We start from the raw sequence: 17,337 nt of genomic DNA on the forward strand, positions 1-17,337 counted from the left end.
ATTTCTATTCGGGCATTCATTAGGTGGCATAATGAAGAGTATAAGTATTTTCGAATGGTTTTGCCATAACATATAAGGTTATTTTTTTACGTGTATACACGGAATATATATTCCACTATATATTGTGGATTTACTTGACCAATGGATTCGAAGGTCGGTTCACTTGCCTATTTCAAACGTTATCTTTTGCAGCAAGGTTTGCCAAACTCAATAAATGTTTGGTAGATTGCCTTGTTTTTTGCTCCTTGTCTGTCAAAACATCGAAAAAAGAAAGAGAAGTCTGAGGGAAACAGCAAAAAGCACGTGGCAGACTTGTCAGTTTTGACAGATTTTACTATGAAAACATGTGTGAAGGTGAAAACGGCGATTTCAACGACCGTTCAAGGAGCGACTATTTCGAACGGTCGGGTCCAATAGGGAAATCCCAGGGGTATAGCAAAAGTCAAAATCACCGTAGCAAACATAAAATACATACCTAAATATGTTTACTCTTTTATTCCTTGACTTACACAGATTTATGACTTAAAAATGATATATTCTTCTGAGTCGTGTAGTGCACGCCAAAAATACGAGTCGTTTACAGGAGTTAACCCTGTTAAAACTCATGGAGAAGGGTCAACTGAATTAAACGTGCACAAACCGAAAATGTCAGAATGCCCAAAACTGTCAGAATTTCCAAAAATGTCAAATTCATGTTTACTACGGTGCATCTGTATGGGGTTGACAGCTGCGCTATATCCCTGGGAAATCCACGTACAATACTGCTGATTTTACTCTTAGTATAAATTTATTTCTGAGTGTATAATTCCCGCCCGTTTGCTGCTGGCTGATTTGTTGCTGAATCTACCAGTCTATCTTATTTATTTTGCATAGCTGTCGTTGAATGCCAAAACTCGCGACGCTTTATTTCTCTCGTCAAAAACTGACATTTTATGCACCCGACAGAAAAATCGCAAAAAGTGTTTTGTTTTTCGCTCGTGTGAAAAGTATATTCCTTAAAAAGCACATAAATTCAATCGATTCAAGTGCAGTTATGGTGAAGCTATAATAATAAGGCCTAAAACATGGATGATGATGATTTGATTATTCTGGACGATGAGATGCACCTGCTCGCTGAATTAGCTCAGCAGCAACAACAACAACAGCTAGGGGTCTACAATCCGGGTCCATCCATGGTCATCACGGTGAAAACCAATGTTCCGAAGCCAAAACAAGAAACACAACAACAGCGGACCACTCGAGGTCGGGGAGTGAAACGTACCAGCAATGGCGCTAAAGTGGTACCCACCAAGAAAAATCATCCTCGAGCGATTCCCGAACCGGATCCGCCGGTTCAGTGCAGTTCGTCGGTAATTGTGGATGGTCAGGATGTTTACTATATACAGGAAGTGGGCGACGATAGTTCGGAAGCCATTGGATTAACAGCGGAGGATGTCCCTTATCTAAATTCCGATGCGATTGTGTCTTTAGACGATGATGGGACCGACACGGACGAAGCGCCGGAAGGGCAAGAGCAGCAGCTGCTGAAGGATGAGCAAGAATACTATAATGTTGAACCGCTGGAGTTGTCAGATGTTTGGAACGACTTGATAACGGCCAATCAAGAGATTCTTATTCTGCTTGAGTTGTCGGACCTCAAGGACCACATTGTGGACGCACGACGGATCGAAGAGCAGATCAAAGATATGGTGAGTAATAGTTTTTTTTTTACTGATTGGAACTATGATTTATTATAATTTGTTTTTTTTTCCGATAGGCATGTGAGTATTGTAACAGAATATTTCCGGATATTAAGACCTTGGACCGACACATCCGTAAAATACACTTCACCACAGAACTGTTCGAGTGCGACAGCTGTGACGGCAAATTTCAACATTTCGCGCGCTTCAAGGATCACCTCAACGGACACACTGGGGATCGTGTTTACCAGTGCGATGAATGCAACCATCAGTATGCCTTCCGGATGGGATTTCTGGTGCACAAAATCCTCGACCATATGAAGCTGAACGGCGTTTACGTGTGTCCCAAGTGCGATCTGGATTGCCGCGATGCCCAAAACTATAAACTGCACATAGCAAGCCATATTGAGTTTGGGCCGTCGAGCACAGCGGCACAAGTACCGGCACAGCCGAGTACTGCACCAGTAGCAGCAACAGCACCAGCACCAGCTAGATCTAATAATGGGACACAGCGGAAGAACGATTCCGTCAGCGCCGGTAAGACATCTTCTTTCTTCAAGGAAAATGAGCGAAACAAATTTCTCAATGTTTTTGAGAGCTTCTCCAAAAACCGAAACGTGGAACAGTCGCTTTCGACTGTACCTCGAAACAGGAAGAAATTTTAATATTAATTTACGGTAAGCCATTGACATTTCTTTTACAATTATTATTTTTTTCAAAAGCTCCAGCAAGAAGTGAATGTTGCTTCAATTGATTATGTCATATTGATTTTACTTTTGAACACATGGAATTGTTTCTAATTCTACTTTACTAATACAAAGTACGAAAAAAGTCCTCTTAAAAGAAATTCATATAAAAAATGAGAATTATATTTCGGTAACATTTCCTATTCCAGAGGTTACTGTTTTTCTTTTGTTTGCAGTTGCCTCAGTGAAGAAGTTGAGTGTATGTATATAAATAATAATAATTTATCAATAATTGCATTGTTGATATTTTTGTTCTATTGGTCGTTGATGACAAACGGCATCATGGTTTTAGATTTCGGTAATGATTACTAATAAGGTTACTTGATTTGATAAAGCATTTAAATCACCCACACGGTAGTACACGATAAAATAAAAAGAAAAATGATTCGAAAAGTCCTCTCAGCTGAAAATGGAAAACAAACAAAATGGTTAAACATTCATGATGTTTGCTTATGGTGATACCGTCAGATAACCCATTTGTGGCAATCTTCTCTCAGACCAAACTGTCCTTTCGATCAACAACACAACGCTAAAATGTTAAGATTATGCAACTGTGAGGACAGGTTACACATCTATAAGAATTTAGATGAAAGACCGAAAGAGCGCCAAATGTTTCGAATGGGGTATTACCGTTAGATTTGACGGTTCCTATCTCAGAAAGCGTCTAATTAATAAAAAATGGTTACTTTGCGGAAGGTAAGACGGGCAGAAATATTCCCAATTTCGTTCATGAGGAAACCTTCAGACACCGTGATGGTGGTTTGAAGAATCAATCTTCAAATTTGTTTTGTGGCAGTTCGAAATCTCCACTTTTGTCATATTCCAATAAAAACTTTCTTCATTTCTACTTAAGGAGGAAAGATTGAAATGCAACAACGGAGTGAGACCCAACAACTAGATCTATTAAATAACACTCAAAAATAAACCGACCATTTATAAATAATTGAGTAAGTAAATTAGATGGAGCACAGCGGTAACATACGCGGCTACAAAACAGACCACGCCAAGCCAGGGCATGTTCTGGCACCTAATTATCTTGACATGCGAGATTTCTTGATATGTAGTTAGGTACATGATATAAGAAAGCTTGACTTTGAAACCTCGCAGTTAACATCTAACTGTTGAAGCTCTTAATGACTACTAAGCTGCGAAACGGAAATGTTCCAATTGTATGCCAAATCATACAGCAGGGCTTTCTCTCAGCACAAAATATGTAATATGTCAGATACTAAAATTGGATCATCAAAACAGGTATAATAACGTTATTTTTTGACCCCGCTCAATCTCATGCTCACATGCAAAACAGCACCATCTTACTCTTCACTCCCCTCGCTGCCATCACCTCCTGCTCCCCCGCCAGGGCTTTCGCTGGAATTACCGTCCTCGATTTTGGTTCGTTCCTTCTGTTGCTCCAGCTGAAACCATGGATCTTCCAACATCGAGGGATGAAAGTAATCGTTTATGTTGTACTTTCCGTTGTTGTCTTTGCCCTGCGAGTGAATACGAAGTAATATGAAGCCATTGCAAAATCGTACCTCCACTGGTTAACATTGCACTTTTTTTACCTGATTGTGGCCAAACCCAAAACGATTGTTCCGTGGATTCTGATGGTGGTACCGTTGATTATTATGTGACCTCTGATTAAAGTTCCGGCCCTGCCAGTCACGCCGATTATGGAAATTTCTCCTCTCCGTCGGTGGAGGTTCTTCGTTGTCAGCCGGGGATCCACTCTTATTGCTCTGCTGCTGGTAATGAGCGTTCCGATTTTTGTTGTGGAATCCTCGTTGCCGCGGGAGCATGTACTTGGGCTGAGCCGAGTAGTAGTTCCGACTGTGGGAGCTGGGTCCACTGTTTCGATGCTGTTGAGGGGTGCTGAACCCGAGTGGCAGGAAGCTGTCCGTGTTGGGGTACAGCGGTTTACCATCTTTGTTTTCTGGCGATTCGAAGGGATAACGACTGTCACCGGGTGATGCGGACATCGTAGATAAACACACTAATCGACCTGTCCAAACAACTTTCTTTCAAAGAAACAAACCGATTGTTGTGATAAATAGTCTAAGCAGGTAAATATCACGGGTAGCGAGATGGGCCAATCCAATTTTGGCTTTACCCTCTTCAGTCAGGAAAAAAGCAAAACAATTAAACAAAACATCACGGGAGGATGACAGGATGATTGTTTTGATAAAAATTATATTCAGGCGCACTCACATTTATGCGCAGACAGTGTAACCGTTGCTAAACTGCGACACTAATGGGTCTGTCTCAATGGTCCAATGTAGAGTAGACTGGCCCAGGAAACACAAAGTTTTCTAATTCCACGGGGCACCCCCCAGGATTGTGTCTTTGTGTGAGAAAATCAATCTCTGAAAATTTCAGCTCAATCGCTTGTTGCATAAGCTGGCGCATTTGATTTGAAGTTTGTATGGGGATTTCAGCCAAAATGTATAGGAAAATACACCTCCGTCACTCATTCGATCTGGAAATTGGTTCTGATTGCTCGATTGACCTATATAAAAGTTCATTTAATCATCATACAATGTTCTGTGAAATTGTTCTGTAGCATACCAACTGCCGTTTTTGCAATTCTGAGGTCAATCGAGCAATCAGAACCAATTTCCAGATCGAATGAGTGACGGAGGTGTATTTTCCTATACATTTTGGCTGAAATCCCCATACAAACTTCAAATCAAATGCGCCAGCTTATGCAACAAGCGATTGAGCTGAAATTTTCAGAGATTGAATTTCTCACCCAAAGACACAATTCTGGGGGGTGCCCCGTGGAATTCGACAACATTTTTTTCTCCCCATAGTAATCTGGGCCAGTCTAATGTAGAGGCCTGAATAAGAGAAACGCGGATAGAAAATACGACTCTGCCAACACTGCATTCAATCTTCTTCATCAAAGAGCAACACATGAAAAGGAAGAAATGGTTTATGTAGATAAAATCTCACAATCCGCTATTTAATGTGTCCACATCACATGACAATAGAATCCAATAAACAATGCAATTTCTATAAATGACTTGCATATATTATTGCAAACAAATGTAAAATGCATTCAAATTTGTTTATTTAAAAATGGCATAAAAACAAATTTAGTCGTTTTCAGTATTTGAGCCAACATTTTGGCTGCTTGACAGGTCTCCCGCTCGATTGGCTGCTGTTTTTTGACGGTTCGATTGGCGGCACATGCCTATCCGCGTTTCTCTTATTCAGGCCTCTAGTCTTAGCAGGTAAATATCACGGGTAGCGAGATGGGCCAATCCAATTTTGGCTTTACCCCCTTTACCCTCTTCAGTCAGGAAAAAAGCAAAACAATTAAACAAAACATCACGGGAGGATGACAGGATGATTGTTTTGATAAAAATTATATTCAGGCGCACTCACATTTATGCGCAGACAGTGTAACCGTTGCTAAACTGCGACACTGATGGGTCTGTCTCAATGGTCCAATGTAGAGTAGACTGGCCCAGGAAACAAAAAGTTTTCTAATTCCACGGGGCACCCCCCAGGATTGTGTCTTTGTGTGAGAAAATCAATCTCTGAAAATTTCAGCTCAATCGCTTGTTGCATAAGCTGGCGCATTTGATTTGAAGTTTGTATGGGGATTTCAGCCAAAATGTATAGGAAAATACACCTCCGTCACTCATTCGATCTGGAAATTGGTTCTGATTGCTCGATTGACCTCAGAATTGCAAAAACGGCAAAAACGGCAAAAACGGCAAATTATATAAAAGTTCATTTAATCATCATGCAATGTTCTGTGAAATTGTTCTGTAGCATACCAACTGCCGTTTTTGCAATTCTGAGGTCAATCGAGCAATCAGAACCAATTTCCAGATCGAATGAGTGACGGAGGTGTATTTTCCTATACATTTTGGCTGAAATCCCCATACAAACTTCAAATCAAATGCGCCAGCTTATGCAACAAGCGATTGAGCTGAAATTTTCAGAGATTGAATTTCTCACCCAAAGACACAATTCTGGGGGGTGCCCCGTGGAATTCGACAACATTTTTTTCTCCCCATAGTAATCTGGGCCAGTCTAATGTAGAGGCCTGAATAAGAGAAACGCGGATAGAAAATATGACTCTGCCAACACTGCATTCAATCTTCTTCATCAAAGAGCAACACATGAAAAGGAAGAAATGGTTTATGTAGATAAAATCTCACAATCCGCTATTTAATGTGTCTACATCACATGACAATAGAATCCAATAAACAATGCAATTTCTATAAATGACTTGCATATATTATTGCAAACAAATGTAAAATGCATTCAAATTTGTTTATTTAAAAATGGCATAAAAACAAATTTAGTCGTTTTCAGTATTTGAGCCAACATTTTGGCTGCTTGACAGGTCTCCCGCTCGATTGGCTGCTGTTTTTTGACGGTTCGATTGGCGGCACATGCCTATCCGCGTTTCTCTTATTCAGGCCTCTAGTCCAATGTAGAGGCCTGAATAAGAGAAACGCGGATAGAAAATACGACTCTGCCAACACTGCATTCAATCTTCTTCATCAAAGAGCAACACATGAAAAGGAAGAAATGGTTTATGTAGATAAAATCTCACAATCCGCTATTTAATGTGTCTACATCACATGACAATAGAATCCAATAAACAATGCAATTTCTATAAATGACTTGCATATATTATTGCAAACAAATGTAAAATGCATTCAAATTTGTTTATTTAAAAATGGCATAAAAACAAATTTAGTCGTTTTCAGTATTTGAGCCAACATTTTGGCTGCTTGACAGGTCTCCCGCTCGATTGGCTGCTGTTTTTTGACGGTTCGATTGGCGGCACATGCCTATCCGCGTTTCTCTTATTCAGGCCTCTATTCAGGCCTCTAGTCCAATGCACCGAATGAACACAATGACGTTTGAGACGGGCGCTGTTTACTAAAAATGAACACTTGCATGAACTCGATGAATGAAAAAGTATTCATTCTTAGTAAACAGCGCCCGTCTCAAACGTCAATGATGAACTCGGTGCATTGGACCATTGGATAATTAAACTGAAATTAAACTTAAAAGTGACATTTCAATAATTATCAAATAACCCTGCTCGCAGAGCAAGATTACTTTTGACAGATATCGAATCATTTTCCATCGATGTCCTATTGGAATTGCTGGGTAGCACCAGCCATTCTTATAACGGGGTGATTTTTTAATTTTCGAACTGTCACTTTTAAGTTTAATTCTCCAAATGAGACAGACCCTAATGGGCCAAACACAATTGATACGTTTGCGTGCGTTTTGACAGTTTTCCCATGAGAAAACTGTCAAAACGCACGCAAACGTATCAATTGTGTTTGGCCCATAACGGTTACACGGAGAAAAACGATCCAGTTTGAAATAAACAAAAACTTGGTTTTCTACACTGAACTTAATTATTGTCGCGCTTATCTTTCACGGTTAGATGACTTTACCCATTAATGGGTACTATGTTATTGTTGATATTATTCCCACCGTGAAAAATTCACCCATTTTCATGAAAAAGTGCCACTACCCATTTTAATGAGTAGTGGCGCTTTTTAAAGAAAATGGGTGAATTTTTCACGGTGGGAATAATATCAACAATAACATAGTACCCATTAATGGGTAAAGTCATCTAACAGTGTTTTCTAGACTCTCGCGGCGGTCTTACTTTCGCAGGCTCGACTGCGAAGATAGACGTCAAGATAGCCGCCGGGTTAAAAGATAGGGATAATTTTTCCTCCCAAAACAAAACCACGTGCTTTACGCCAAATGACAGCAGTGTTCGATTGTATAAGTGAAAGGCAACCGGAGTCACTGCCCGAATAAAAAATATTTTAGAAAAACAATACAATGTATTGTAACATTACTATAAAGCAGACCCCACACGACGGAAAAAGTTTGACAAACTCTTGATTATTGAAGAAAAAGATTGATGGTGTGAGTGCAAACCCAAAATATTGAAGTAAATATTATCGAAATTAATTTATTGGCTTTTTTCGGTGATAATTATACTACTCAAAGCGAAAGGGAGTAGATGAAAGTAATGAAGATACAGATTCGATTGACACCGCAAGCGAGCGGCAAGTGTGAAATGAATAGAAACTGAAGATTAGCAGAGGGCCATATGAGAGAACAAGCATTGTTGAAATCGCTGTTATTCTGCCTAACGTCCACCCAGGAACGGCTTGGATAGTGACATGGTGATCACTGTACCAAGACAGGCAAAATAACAGCGATTTCAACCTGCTAAAGTGCTGTTCGGCAAGCGTAAACAGTTCTATTGATTCGTGGCATATTTTCAGAGATTCATACAAGAGCGCGCTAAATCTCTTCACGCATAACTCTCGCAAGCTCATACTTCGCCCAAATTGAATCTTATTCGAACTGTATTTCATCAATTTTTCGCCAATTGGATTCTATAATTAGGAAAGCTTTGATCACCGCGTGACTTTATCGAAATTAATTTATTGGCTTTTTTCGGTGATAATTATACTACTCAAAGCGAAAGGGAGTAGATGAAAGTAATGAAGATACAGATTCGATTGACACCGCAAGCGAGCGGCAAGTGTGAAATGAATAGAAACTGAAGATTAGCAGAGGGCCATATAAGAGAACAATCAAATTGATATATCCTATTGTATACCGTAGAGCATATGGTAATTCAATTGTTTACACTGTTGAATGGTACACTTTTATCCGGGTGAGTACATGGAGAGTGTTTATCATGACAAGTGCATACGGCAAGATTTTTTTGACACTGTCGTGTTTAGTGAAGTGATTGTTGCGATTACCTGAGAAGCAGCCAGCAGGAAGCCGCAGTATTCTATATTTTCTCGAGATGCATAATACCATCTAAAGGCCATACACGCAGCACAATTTTGTACGATTAATCCAAAAAAATATATTGTTGGTTCTAATAATCACTCTATTATTGATTCAAAAGGAATTGATTGTTAAAACTACAATATTGTGTAATTGAATCAACGATAATATTGTTATTTTAACAATATATATTATTATTTTGATTATTTTGAACCACGAAAACCTGAAGAGGTTGCAGGAAGCGCTGGAAGGTGACGCACTCGAGTTAGTGTCGGGCCAGCTACTACTACCGTAGTCGATCCCGAGGGTCCTAGAGAAGTTGCGTCGACAGTATGGTCGCCCGGAGCAACTGCTCGAGAGTTTGCTGGATAAGGTTAACAGGTTAGACCCCCCTAAGCCGGACAACCTCCGGAGCTTTGTCCCTTTTGGGAATGCTGCGGGACAGCTATGCGGCCATCTTGAGGCAGCCGATCTGCGGCAGCACCTTGTGAATCCGCTGCTAATTAAATCGTTGGTTGCTAAGCTGCCGGATCGGGAAAAGCGCGAGTGGGTTCACTATCGGAGGACCCGACGAGAGACGACGCTGCGAACGCTGACGGATTTCCTGATGGACATCGTAGCGGATGCCTGCGAAGCTAACGTAGACGTGGAGTTCAAGCCATCGCATTCTCTAAAAGAAGTTCCCCATGCCGGGAAAAGAAGGTCTAAGGAAAGGGGGTCTGTATCTCCACAGCGAAGCCAGCAGTTCCAATGTGACCGCAAACGAGAGACTCCTGAGACCGTGCAACTACTGTCGTGGAACGAGCCATCGGCTGCGACACTGCGCGGAGGCCAGTGCAAGTTCAAGATCCGCTGCAACATCGGCGAATGCAGGGAGTTCCACAATCCGCTGATGCATCCAGTCGGAAACGTGGTCGGGATGAGTGCGCATATCCGGACAAACTGCACGGTCATGTTCCGCATTATTCCGGTACAACTTTACTGCGGTGGGAAGTCTGCTACTGTGTTGGCGTTCCTGGACGAAGGTGCTTCCGTTACTCTGATGGAGAAAAAAGCTCGCCGATCGCCTGGGCGCAGTCGGAGTACAAGAGCGTTTGACCATTAGGTGGACCGGTAACGTCTCGAGAGTAGAGAATACGCGGAGGATGAATCTATGAGTGTCGGGCACGAGTAACAGCGCCGGCGGTAAGATGTTGCTGCATACCGTCCACACAGTTGGAAAGCTGATGCTGCCACATCAGAAATTGGACAGTGATGAGCTTGCTGCACAGCACGAGCACATGCGAGGGTTGCCGATCGAGTCGTACGACGGACAGCCGCAGTTGCTCATTGGAGCGAACAATATCCACTCGTTTGCTCCCTTGGAGGCGAAGGTGGGCACCTCAATGGAACCGATCGCGGTTCGAACCAAACTCGGTTGGACAGTGTATGGGCCAAGACACTCCACGGTTGCCGTAGGCAACTATCTTGGTTACCATCAGCATATCACCAACGACGACCTACACGAGTTGCTCAAAAGCCACTACGCGTTGGAAGAATCGGTGGTGGCGATACCGCAAGAAACAGGGTTGTTGTGGAAGAATGAGGATTAGACTGGCCCAGATTACTATGGGGAGAAAAAAATGTTGTCGAATTCCACGGGGCACCCCCCAGAATTGTGTCTTTGGGTGAGAAAATCAATCTCTGAAAATTTCAGCTCAATCGCTTGTTGCATAAGCTGGTGCATTTGATTTGAAGTTTGTATGGGGATTTCAGCCAAAATGTATAGGAAAATACACCTCCGTCACTCATTCGATCTGGAAATTGGTTCTGATTGCTCGATTGACCTCAGAATTGCATAAACGGCAGTTGGTATGCTACAGAACAATTTCACAGAACATTGCATGATGATTAAATGAACTTTTATATAATTTTCGGCTGGTTTATTAGGAGCTGATTTGTGTATTTTTGGGTTTTTTGATCGAATCGCATCAGCCGAAACCTATATAAAAACTCATTTAATCATCATACAATGTTCTGTGAAATTGTTCTGTAGCATACCAACTGCCGTTTTTGCAATTCTGAGGTCAATCGAGCAATCAGAACCAATTTCCAGATCGAATGAGTGACGGAGGGTATTTTCCTATACATTTTGGCTGAAATCCCCATACAAACTTCAAATCAAATGCGCCAGCTTATGCAACAAGCGATTGAGTTGAAATTTTTAGAGATTTATTTTCTCACCCAAAGACGCAATCCTGGGGGGTGCCTTGTGAAATTAGACAACTTTTTGTTTCCTGGGCCAGTCTAATGAGGATCCACGGTTCCCGGACAGCTTCCCAATGGCCCTGCGAAGAATGAAGCAGCTGGAGAACAAACTCGGCAAAAATCCAGTGCTGCATGAGAACGTTTGCCGACAAATAGAGGAGTACCAGCAGAAAGGGTACGCACATGTCGCCACTGCCGAAGAACTGGCAGGTACCCCTTCCGATCAGACCTGGTATCTGCCTCTCAACGTCGTTCAGAACCCGAAGAAGCCAGGAAAGATCCGTCTCGTGTGGGACGCTCCAGCGATGGTGAGAGGTGTTAGTCTTAACTCTCAGTTGCTGTCAGGACCGGATATGCTCGTTCCACTGGTCAAAGTCCTCTCCGGTTTTCGCGAATGGCGAATTGCTTTCGATGGCGACTTGAAGGAGATGTTCCACCAACTACAGATTCGCCCCGAGGATAAGCAGAAGCAGCGGTTTATCTTCCGGAAATCTCCGGAAAAACAACCTAGCGTTTACGTCATGGACGTAGCGACATTCGGGTCGACAAGTTCCCCATGCTCGGCGCAGTTCGTGAAAAACCGGAACGCGGAGGAGTTTGTTGCACAATACCCGGAGGCATCGGCGGCGATTATCCACCGTCATTACGTCGACGACTATTTCGACAGCGCACATAGGAGTACGCAGTGTAAAAGCGTGGCCAAAAGTATGTCAATCATTTTGTCGTCTGTAAGTGCATTCAATAGAAACAGTAAAGTATATTTTTTGTTTTTATACTGCTTACATTCATCTAGCAGTGAAATATGACCACTGGCGGCGTCAGTTATTGTTTTTTGATAGTGCACCACTTGGCGCAAGTCCGCTGTCTTTGAGAACTACAGCGTGCTTGCAACGAGTGGTGCCCACATATGGCTCCGTCAGTGAGTATGATCTTCCTATTGTAATCTTCATTATTTGATTATAACTTAATAAATTTTCTGAAAAAATGTACTTTGTTAGTTTACTTCAACAATATAAATTTGTCATTGTATCATGTTAAAGTCCCTGGATAATATTTTGTAATATCAAATGAAACTGATCTAATAAATCCGAAATGCAAATCAACCGCTATGTTTCTTGATAATCTTAACATCCGGCAAATGCATATGCTTTTATGGGGCGGTGTTCATCAAAGTCTCACTCTTCTTCGGAAGCGAAACATAATTTATGTGAGGTTTAACACGTCAAAACCATGATTTTTTCTTGCATTTTAAGCAACTAAATTAAAATTAAAATAAGTCACGATTGCGTGAGTATGCGTGAAATGTTTTTTATGGAGCTTATTCAGGAAACTCCAATCTTTCCAACGCTGACAACTTTGTTGCTTGGACTGGTTTGGAACCTAATCAATAGTTTTATTTTGTAGAACATATTATTGTAGGAAGGTAGAATAAAGCTAACAATGAATATCATGATTATAGGTAACCTGAAAAAGGTTTCAGATCGAATCATGCTTGAAAAAGTTTTAAATACCCTTATTATTGATACCTATATTGATTTTCATCTTGAAATTTATTAAAAATCAAGAAAAACATGATAAAACGTGAACATGTTTTAATGCACAATTGCGATAAAACTAGCATTGAAATTATGGTGGAGTTTTGACAGCCAGCATCGCTTACAAGTAAACAATATTGTTTCAAAAATTCCATGGCAAATTAGTATCACTATTTGAGAGTTCAAAAACGAAAAATAATATGGAAACATATAAAAAAAAAAATATGACTTTTGGCCAGGATTTGGGCTGAAATACTCCTCAGTGCATCGGTGAGAACATATTCAATTACTCAGGTGGTGAGGTCACTAAGGTGATGGTTACAGACGGCAACGAGGAGATTAAGGGTCTGTCTCATTTGGAGTATTAAACTGAAATTAAACTTAAAAGTGACATTTCAATAATTATCAAATAACCCTGCTCGCAGAGCAAGATTACTTTTGACAGATATCGAATCATTTTCCATCGATGTCCTATTGGAATTGCTGGGTAGCACCAGCCATTCTTATAACGGGGTGATTTTTTAATTTTCGAACTGTCACTTTTAAGTTTAATTCTCGAAATGAGACAGACCCTAAGTATGTGCGACTATTTTATCTCCCTCCGGAGGTACCAGATAAAGAAATTGCAGAGTTCCTCAATAAAAATGGTGTGTTGAAGAAGATCGTCCACGAGGAACGTTCGGTGGCTTCAGGATTCAAATGTTTTTCGGGTGTTCGCGGTATATACATGTGTTCCCGACAGGGAAACCAATTTTCTAAGCAGCTGATTGATTTTCAGCAACGCTAAACTGTAATTTTATTTTCTTTGTAAATGATAATAGTAATTTGATTATCTAACGTACTTACAAATAAACTGGTTTCCTTTCCTTCTACAATGCTTTCCAATCCCTTTTTAGTGTTGATCAAAGGTTCAACTACCCTACCTTTGGGTTAGTGGATTTTATCGACAAACTGCTACTCAAATATAATTTGTCAATTAATGAATCATTATTCTAGCACTTTTCGGGTTCTACTTACGATCTTTACAGGAGGAATAGGAGATAGACTTTATTTGCCGTTTGGAGTTATTCTGCTCAGAAATCAGGAGTTTCACCGTATCTGCAGGTAAGTATTTACAAATTGTTGATTGATTATTAACTGCCCACGACCTCTGCACCCTCTCGATTGATGACGTCCATCTTTACCATCTCGTTATTCGCTCCGCGAAAGCAAGTGGCATTATCAGAAAAGATCTGGCTTGGCTTGCCAAACTTGCTCCGGAAACGAGTGATGGCCATCCGACACGACTCGGTTGTGCATGAGACTGTGCACAACCTCTAAATGCACCGCACGTACAGCCAAACAGGTGAAAACTGCCACCCAACGTTTTTCCCTTCGCCGACCAACCGTGACTTCTACCGAACCCAGGTAATCTAACCCTACGGAGCTGAAAGGCCGAAGGGGAGAAGTGACCCGTTCAACTGGTAGTGGCGCCATTCTCGGTGTTCGTGGACGACACTTGTTGACCTTGCACCAGATGCACTTGCTCACCACCACAGTTCTTGCGGCCGATATAGGAACGAGGGTCCGCAAAACCAGTCTCCATCACTTTGTAACGGTGGACCTTGACCCCACTTTGTCAGCACGTCTGCGATGTTCAGCTTGGTCGGAATCCATCGCCAGTCCGCAACCTTCGTCAGCTCCTGAATCTCGCCGACTCGAAATGCAACGAATTGCTTGTAGCGATGTTGATCCGAGTTGAGCCAACTACATACGGTGCGGGAATCCGTCCAGATAACTGTGCGGGCGATCTGGTACGAGTGCGTGCTCAGAATTGTTTGGCTGAAACGCGCCCCCAGAACGGCACCCATCAGCTCCAAACGGGGAATCGACTGCCGCTTTATCGGGGCTACCTTGGCCCGGGACATCATCAGGCTGCAGCGAACCTCACCTTCAATTACTGCTCGCAAATAGGCTACGCAGCCGTATGCGTGTTCGCTGGCATCGGTGAAGATGTGGACTTCCAGTGAGTCGACTTCGGCGGACTTGGCGCCTCCGAGGTGACAGCGAGGAATCCGGATAGTTTCGACCTCCAGCAACAAATTTATCCATCGCTGCCACAACATCCAGGATTTTTCGTCGATTTCGTCATCCCATCCACAATTGGAACGCCAGAGATGCTGGATGATAATTTTGCCGTGGATGGTAAATGGTGACAGCAACCCAAGCGGATCAAAAAACCCCATCACACAGCTTGCGACAAGCCGTTTTGTCGGTCGCTTTCCCTCCAGCAGGCATGGCTGCAACTCTTCCCAATGCATTCTCGAGAATGAAAACTCATCCGCTTTAGAGTCCCAGATTACTCCCAAAACCCTTTCCTTCAGCGTTTGCTTGTCACGGCAGAAGTGTACAGGCACTGCCGGCTTTTCCTCCCCCAGATTCCGTAAAAACGTTGGCGAATTCGACACCCAGTTCCGGATCTCGAATCCTGCTTTCAGGTGAACCAATCTAACGTCCTTCGCGAGCTTAATGGCCGTTTCCACATTGTCGACGCTGCACTGAGGAGTATTTCAGCCCAAATCCTGGCCAAAAGTCAATTTTCTTTTAGATATTTCCATATTATTTTTCGTTTTTGAACTCTCAAATAGTGATACTAATTTGCCATGGAATTTTTGAAACAATATTGTTTACTTGTAAGCGATGCTGGCTGTCAAAACTCCACCATAATTTCAATGCTAGTTTTATCGCAATTGTGCATTAAAACATGTTCACGTTTTATCATGTTTTTCTTGATTTTTAATAAATTTCAAGATGAAAATCAATATAGGTATCAATAATAAGGGTATTTAAGCATGATTCGATCTCAAACCTTTTTCAGGTGATCCATAATCATGATATTCATTGTTAGCTTTATTCTACCTTCCTACAATAATATGTTCTACAAAATAAAACTTTTGATTAGGTTCCAAACCAGTCCAAGCAACAAAGTTGTCAGCGTTGGAAAGATTGGAGTTTCCTGAATAAGCTCCATAAAAAACATTTCACGCATACTCACGCAATCGTGACTTATTTTAAATTTAATTTAGTTGCTTAAAAATGCAAGAAAAAAAATCATGGTTTTGACGTGTTAAACCTCACATAAATTATGTTTCGCTTCCGAAGAAGAGTGAGACTTTGATGAACACCGCCCCATAAAAGCATATGCATTTGCCGGATGTTAAGATTATCAAGAAACATAGCGGTTGATTTGCATTTCGGATTTATTAGATCAGTTTCATTTGATATTACAAAATATTATCCAGGGACTTTAACATGATTCAATGACAAATTTATATTGTTGAAGTAAACTAACAAAGTACATTTTTTCAGAAAATTTATTAAGTTATAATCAAATAATGAAGATTACAATAGGAAGATCATACTCACTGACGGAGCCATATGTGGGCACCACTCGTTGCAAGCACGCTGTAGTTCTCAAAGACAGCGGACTTGCGCCAAGTGGTGCACTATCAAAAAACAATAACTGACGCCGCCAGTGGTCATATTTCACTGCTAGATGAATGTAAGCAGTATAAAAACAAAAAATATACTTTACTGTTTCTATTGAATGCACTTACAGACGACAAAATGATTGACATACTTTTGGCCACGCTTTTACACTGCGTACTCCTATGTGCGATGTGCTGTTCCAGACACATTCTCATCATCGTTGGCGAACTTGATAACAATACACTTTTCATAGGGATCTTGATAGAGATGCGAAACTTGCTCTGGCTTTATTCCCAAATTCCTAACAACAAACGTGACCATTTCTCCGTCAGATGGAGATCTGGATTGATCTCCAAAACGTACTTTGACTGTGTTTTTTCGCGCGTATTCCATTTTTGCTGCCATTACTTCCCTTTTGTCCACTATTGTTTCCGAGGAAACAGAGAAAAAAACTCAAAAAAATAGCACTAACTCTCTCCTCAGAAACATGTCTGGTCGCTTTGAGAAACAGCCCTAATAAAAAATTCAAAAACAATTACAATAGAAATTATTGTAACATTACGCTGAAGTTAATAGTAATTACGGTAAACTCTATTGTGGGTCACAATTGAATAACATTGAAGAATATTGTTTTCCACCATAAAGCCTATTGTAAATGGTAGTTTTACAACAGAAAATAGGGGTTGTTATGTATCTTTACAATAAAAAAAATCGATTTTTTCTCGAACAAATTTTTTGAATTGAATTTATTGTGATTCTATCGTCAACTTTTTACTGGCAATAGAATCTATTGAACGTCTATTGGAACAACAATATGGCATTTTAATTGGTATGGTATAAAAACAATAGAATTTA

The 17,337-nt window shown here is 41.1% G+C and overlaps 3 protein-coding genes across 3 annotated transcripts; 1 reads left to right on the forward strand and 2 right to left on the reverse strand.

Moving 5' to 3' along the window:
- Positions 1-867: 867 nt before the first annotated feature.
- LOC134225249 (zinc finger protein 92-like) lies at positions 868-2,775 on the forward strand. The gene is made up of 2 exons (XM_062705161.1): positions 868-1,688; positions 1,757-2,775. Exons 1-2 carry the CDS (start codon positions 1,065-1,067, stop codon positions 2,342-2,344), a joined length of 1,212 nt encoding a protein of 403 aa, XP_062561145.1. The 5' UTR covers positions 868-1,064; the 3' UTR covers positions 2,345-2,775.
- An 884-nt stretch (positions 2,776-3,659) lies between these two features.
- LOC134225250 (GATA zinc finger domain-containing protein 14) lies at positions 3,660-4,566 on the reverse strand. Its single transcript, XM_062705162.1, has 2 exons — positions 3,991-4,566; positions 3,660-3,915 (listed from the first exon to the last, which is right to left on the reverse strand). The coding sequence occupies exons 1-2, from the start codon at positions 4,402-4,404 to the stop codon at positions 3,739-3,741; spliced, it is 591 nt and encodes a 196-aa protein (XP_062561146.1). The 5' UTR covers positions 4,405-4,566; the 3' UTR covers positions 3,660-3,738.
- A 9,974-nt stretch (positions 4,567-14,540) lies between these two features.
- LOC134222642 (uncharacterized) lies at positions 14,541-16,691 on the reverse strand. The gene is made up of 2 exons (XM_062701799.1): positions 16,611-16,691; positions 14,541-15,551 (listed from the first exon to the last, which is right to left on the reverse strand). Exons 1-2 carry the CDS (start codon positions 16,689-16,691, stop codon positions 14,541-14,543), a joined length of 1,092 nt encoding a protein of 363 aa, XP_062557783.1.
- Between the last annotated feature and the right edge of the window lie 646 nt (positions 16,692-17,337).

Source organism: Armigeres subalbatus, chromosome 3 (assembly GCF_024139115.2).
Source record: "Armigeres subalbatus isolate Guangzhou_Male chromosome 3, GZ_Asu_2, whole genome shotgun sequence".
In the NCBI taxonomy this organism is placed as follows: Eukaryota; Metazoa; Arthropoda; class Insecta; order Diptera; family Culicidae; genus Armigeres; species Armigeres subalbatus.

Coding starts and splice junctions, on each gene's coding strand:
- LOC134225249 (XM_062705161.1), top strand. CDS start 1,065: ATGGATGATGATGATTTGATTATTCTGGACGATGAGATGCACCTGCTC. Junction 1,689..1,756: donor AAGAGCAGATCAAAGATATG/GTGAGTAATAGT, acceptor TTTTTCCGATAG/GCATGTGAGTATTGTAACAG.
- LOC134225250 (XM_062705162.1), bottom strand. CDS start 4,404: ATGTCCGCATCACCCGGTGACAGTCGTTATCCCTTCGAATCGCCAGAA. Junction 3,916..3,990: donor TTGGGTTTGGCCACAATCAG/GTAAAAAAAGTG, acceptor ATTCACTCGCAG/GGCAAAGACAACAACGGAAA.
- LOC134222642 (XM_062701799.1), bottom strand. CDS start 16,691: ATGTGTCTGGAACAGCACATCGCACATAGGAGTACGCAGTGTAAAAGC. Junction 15,552..16,610: donor TGTCAATCATTTTGTCGTCT/GTAAGTGCATTC, acceptor AATACTCCTCAG/TGCAGCGTCGACAATGTGGA.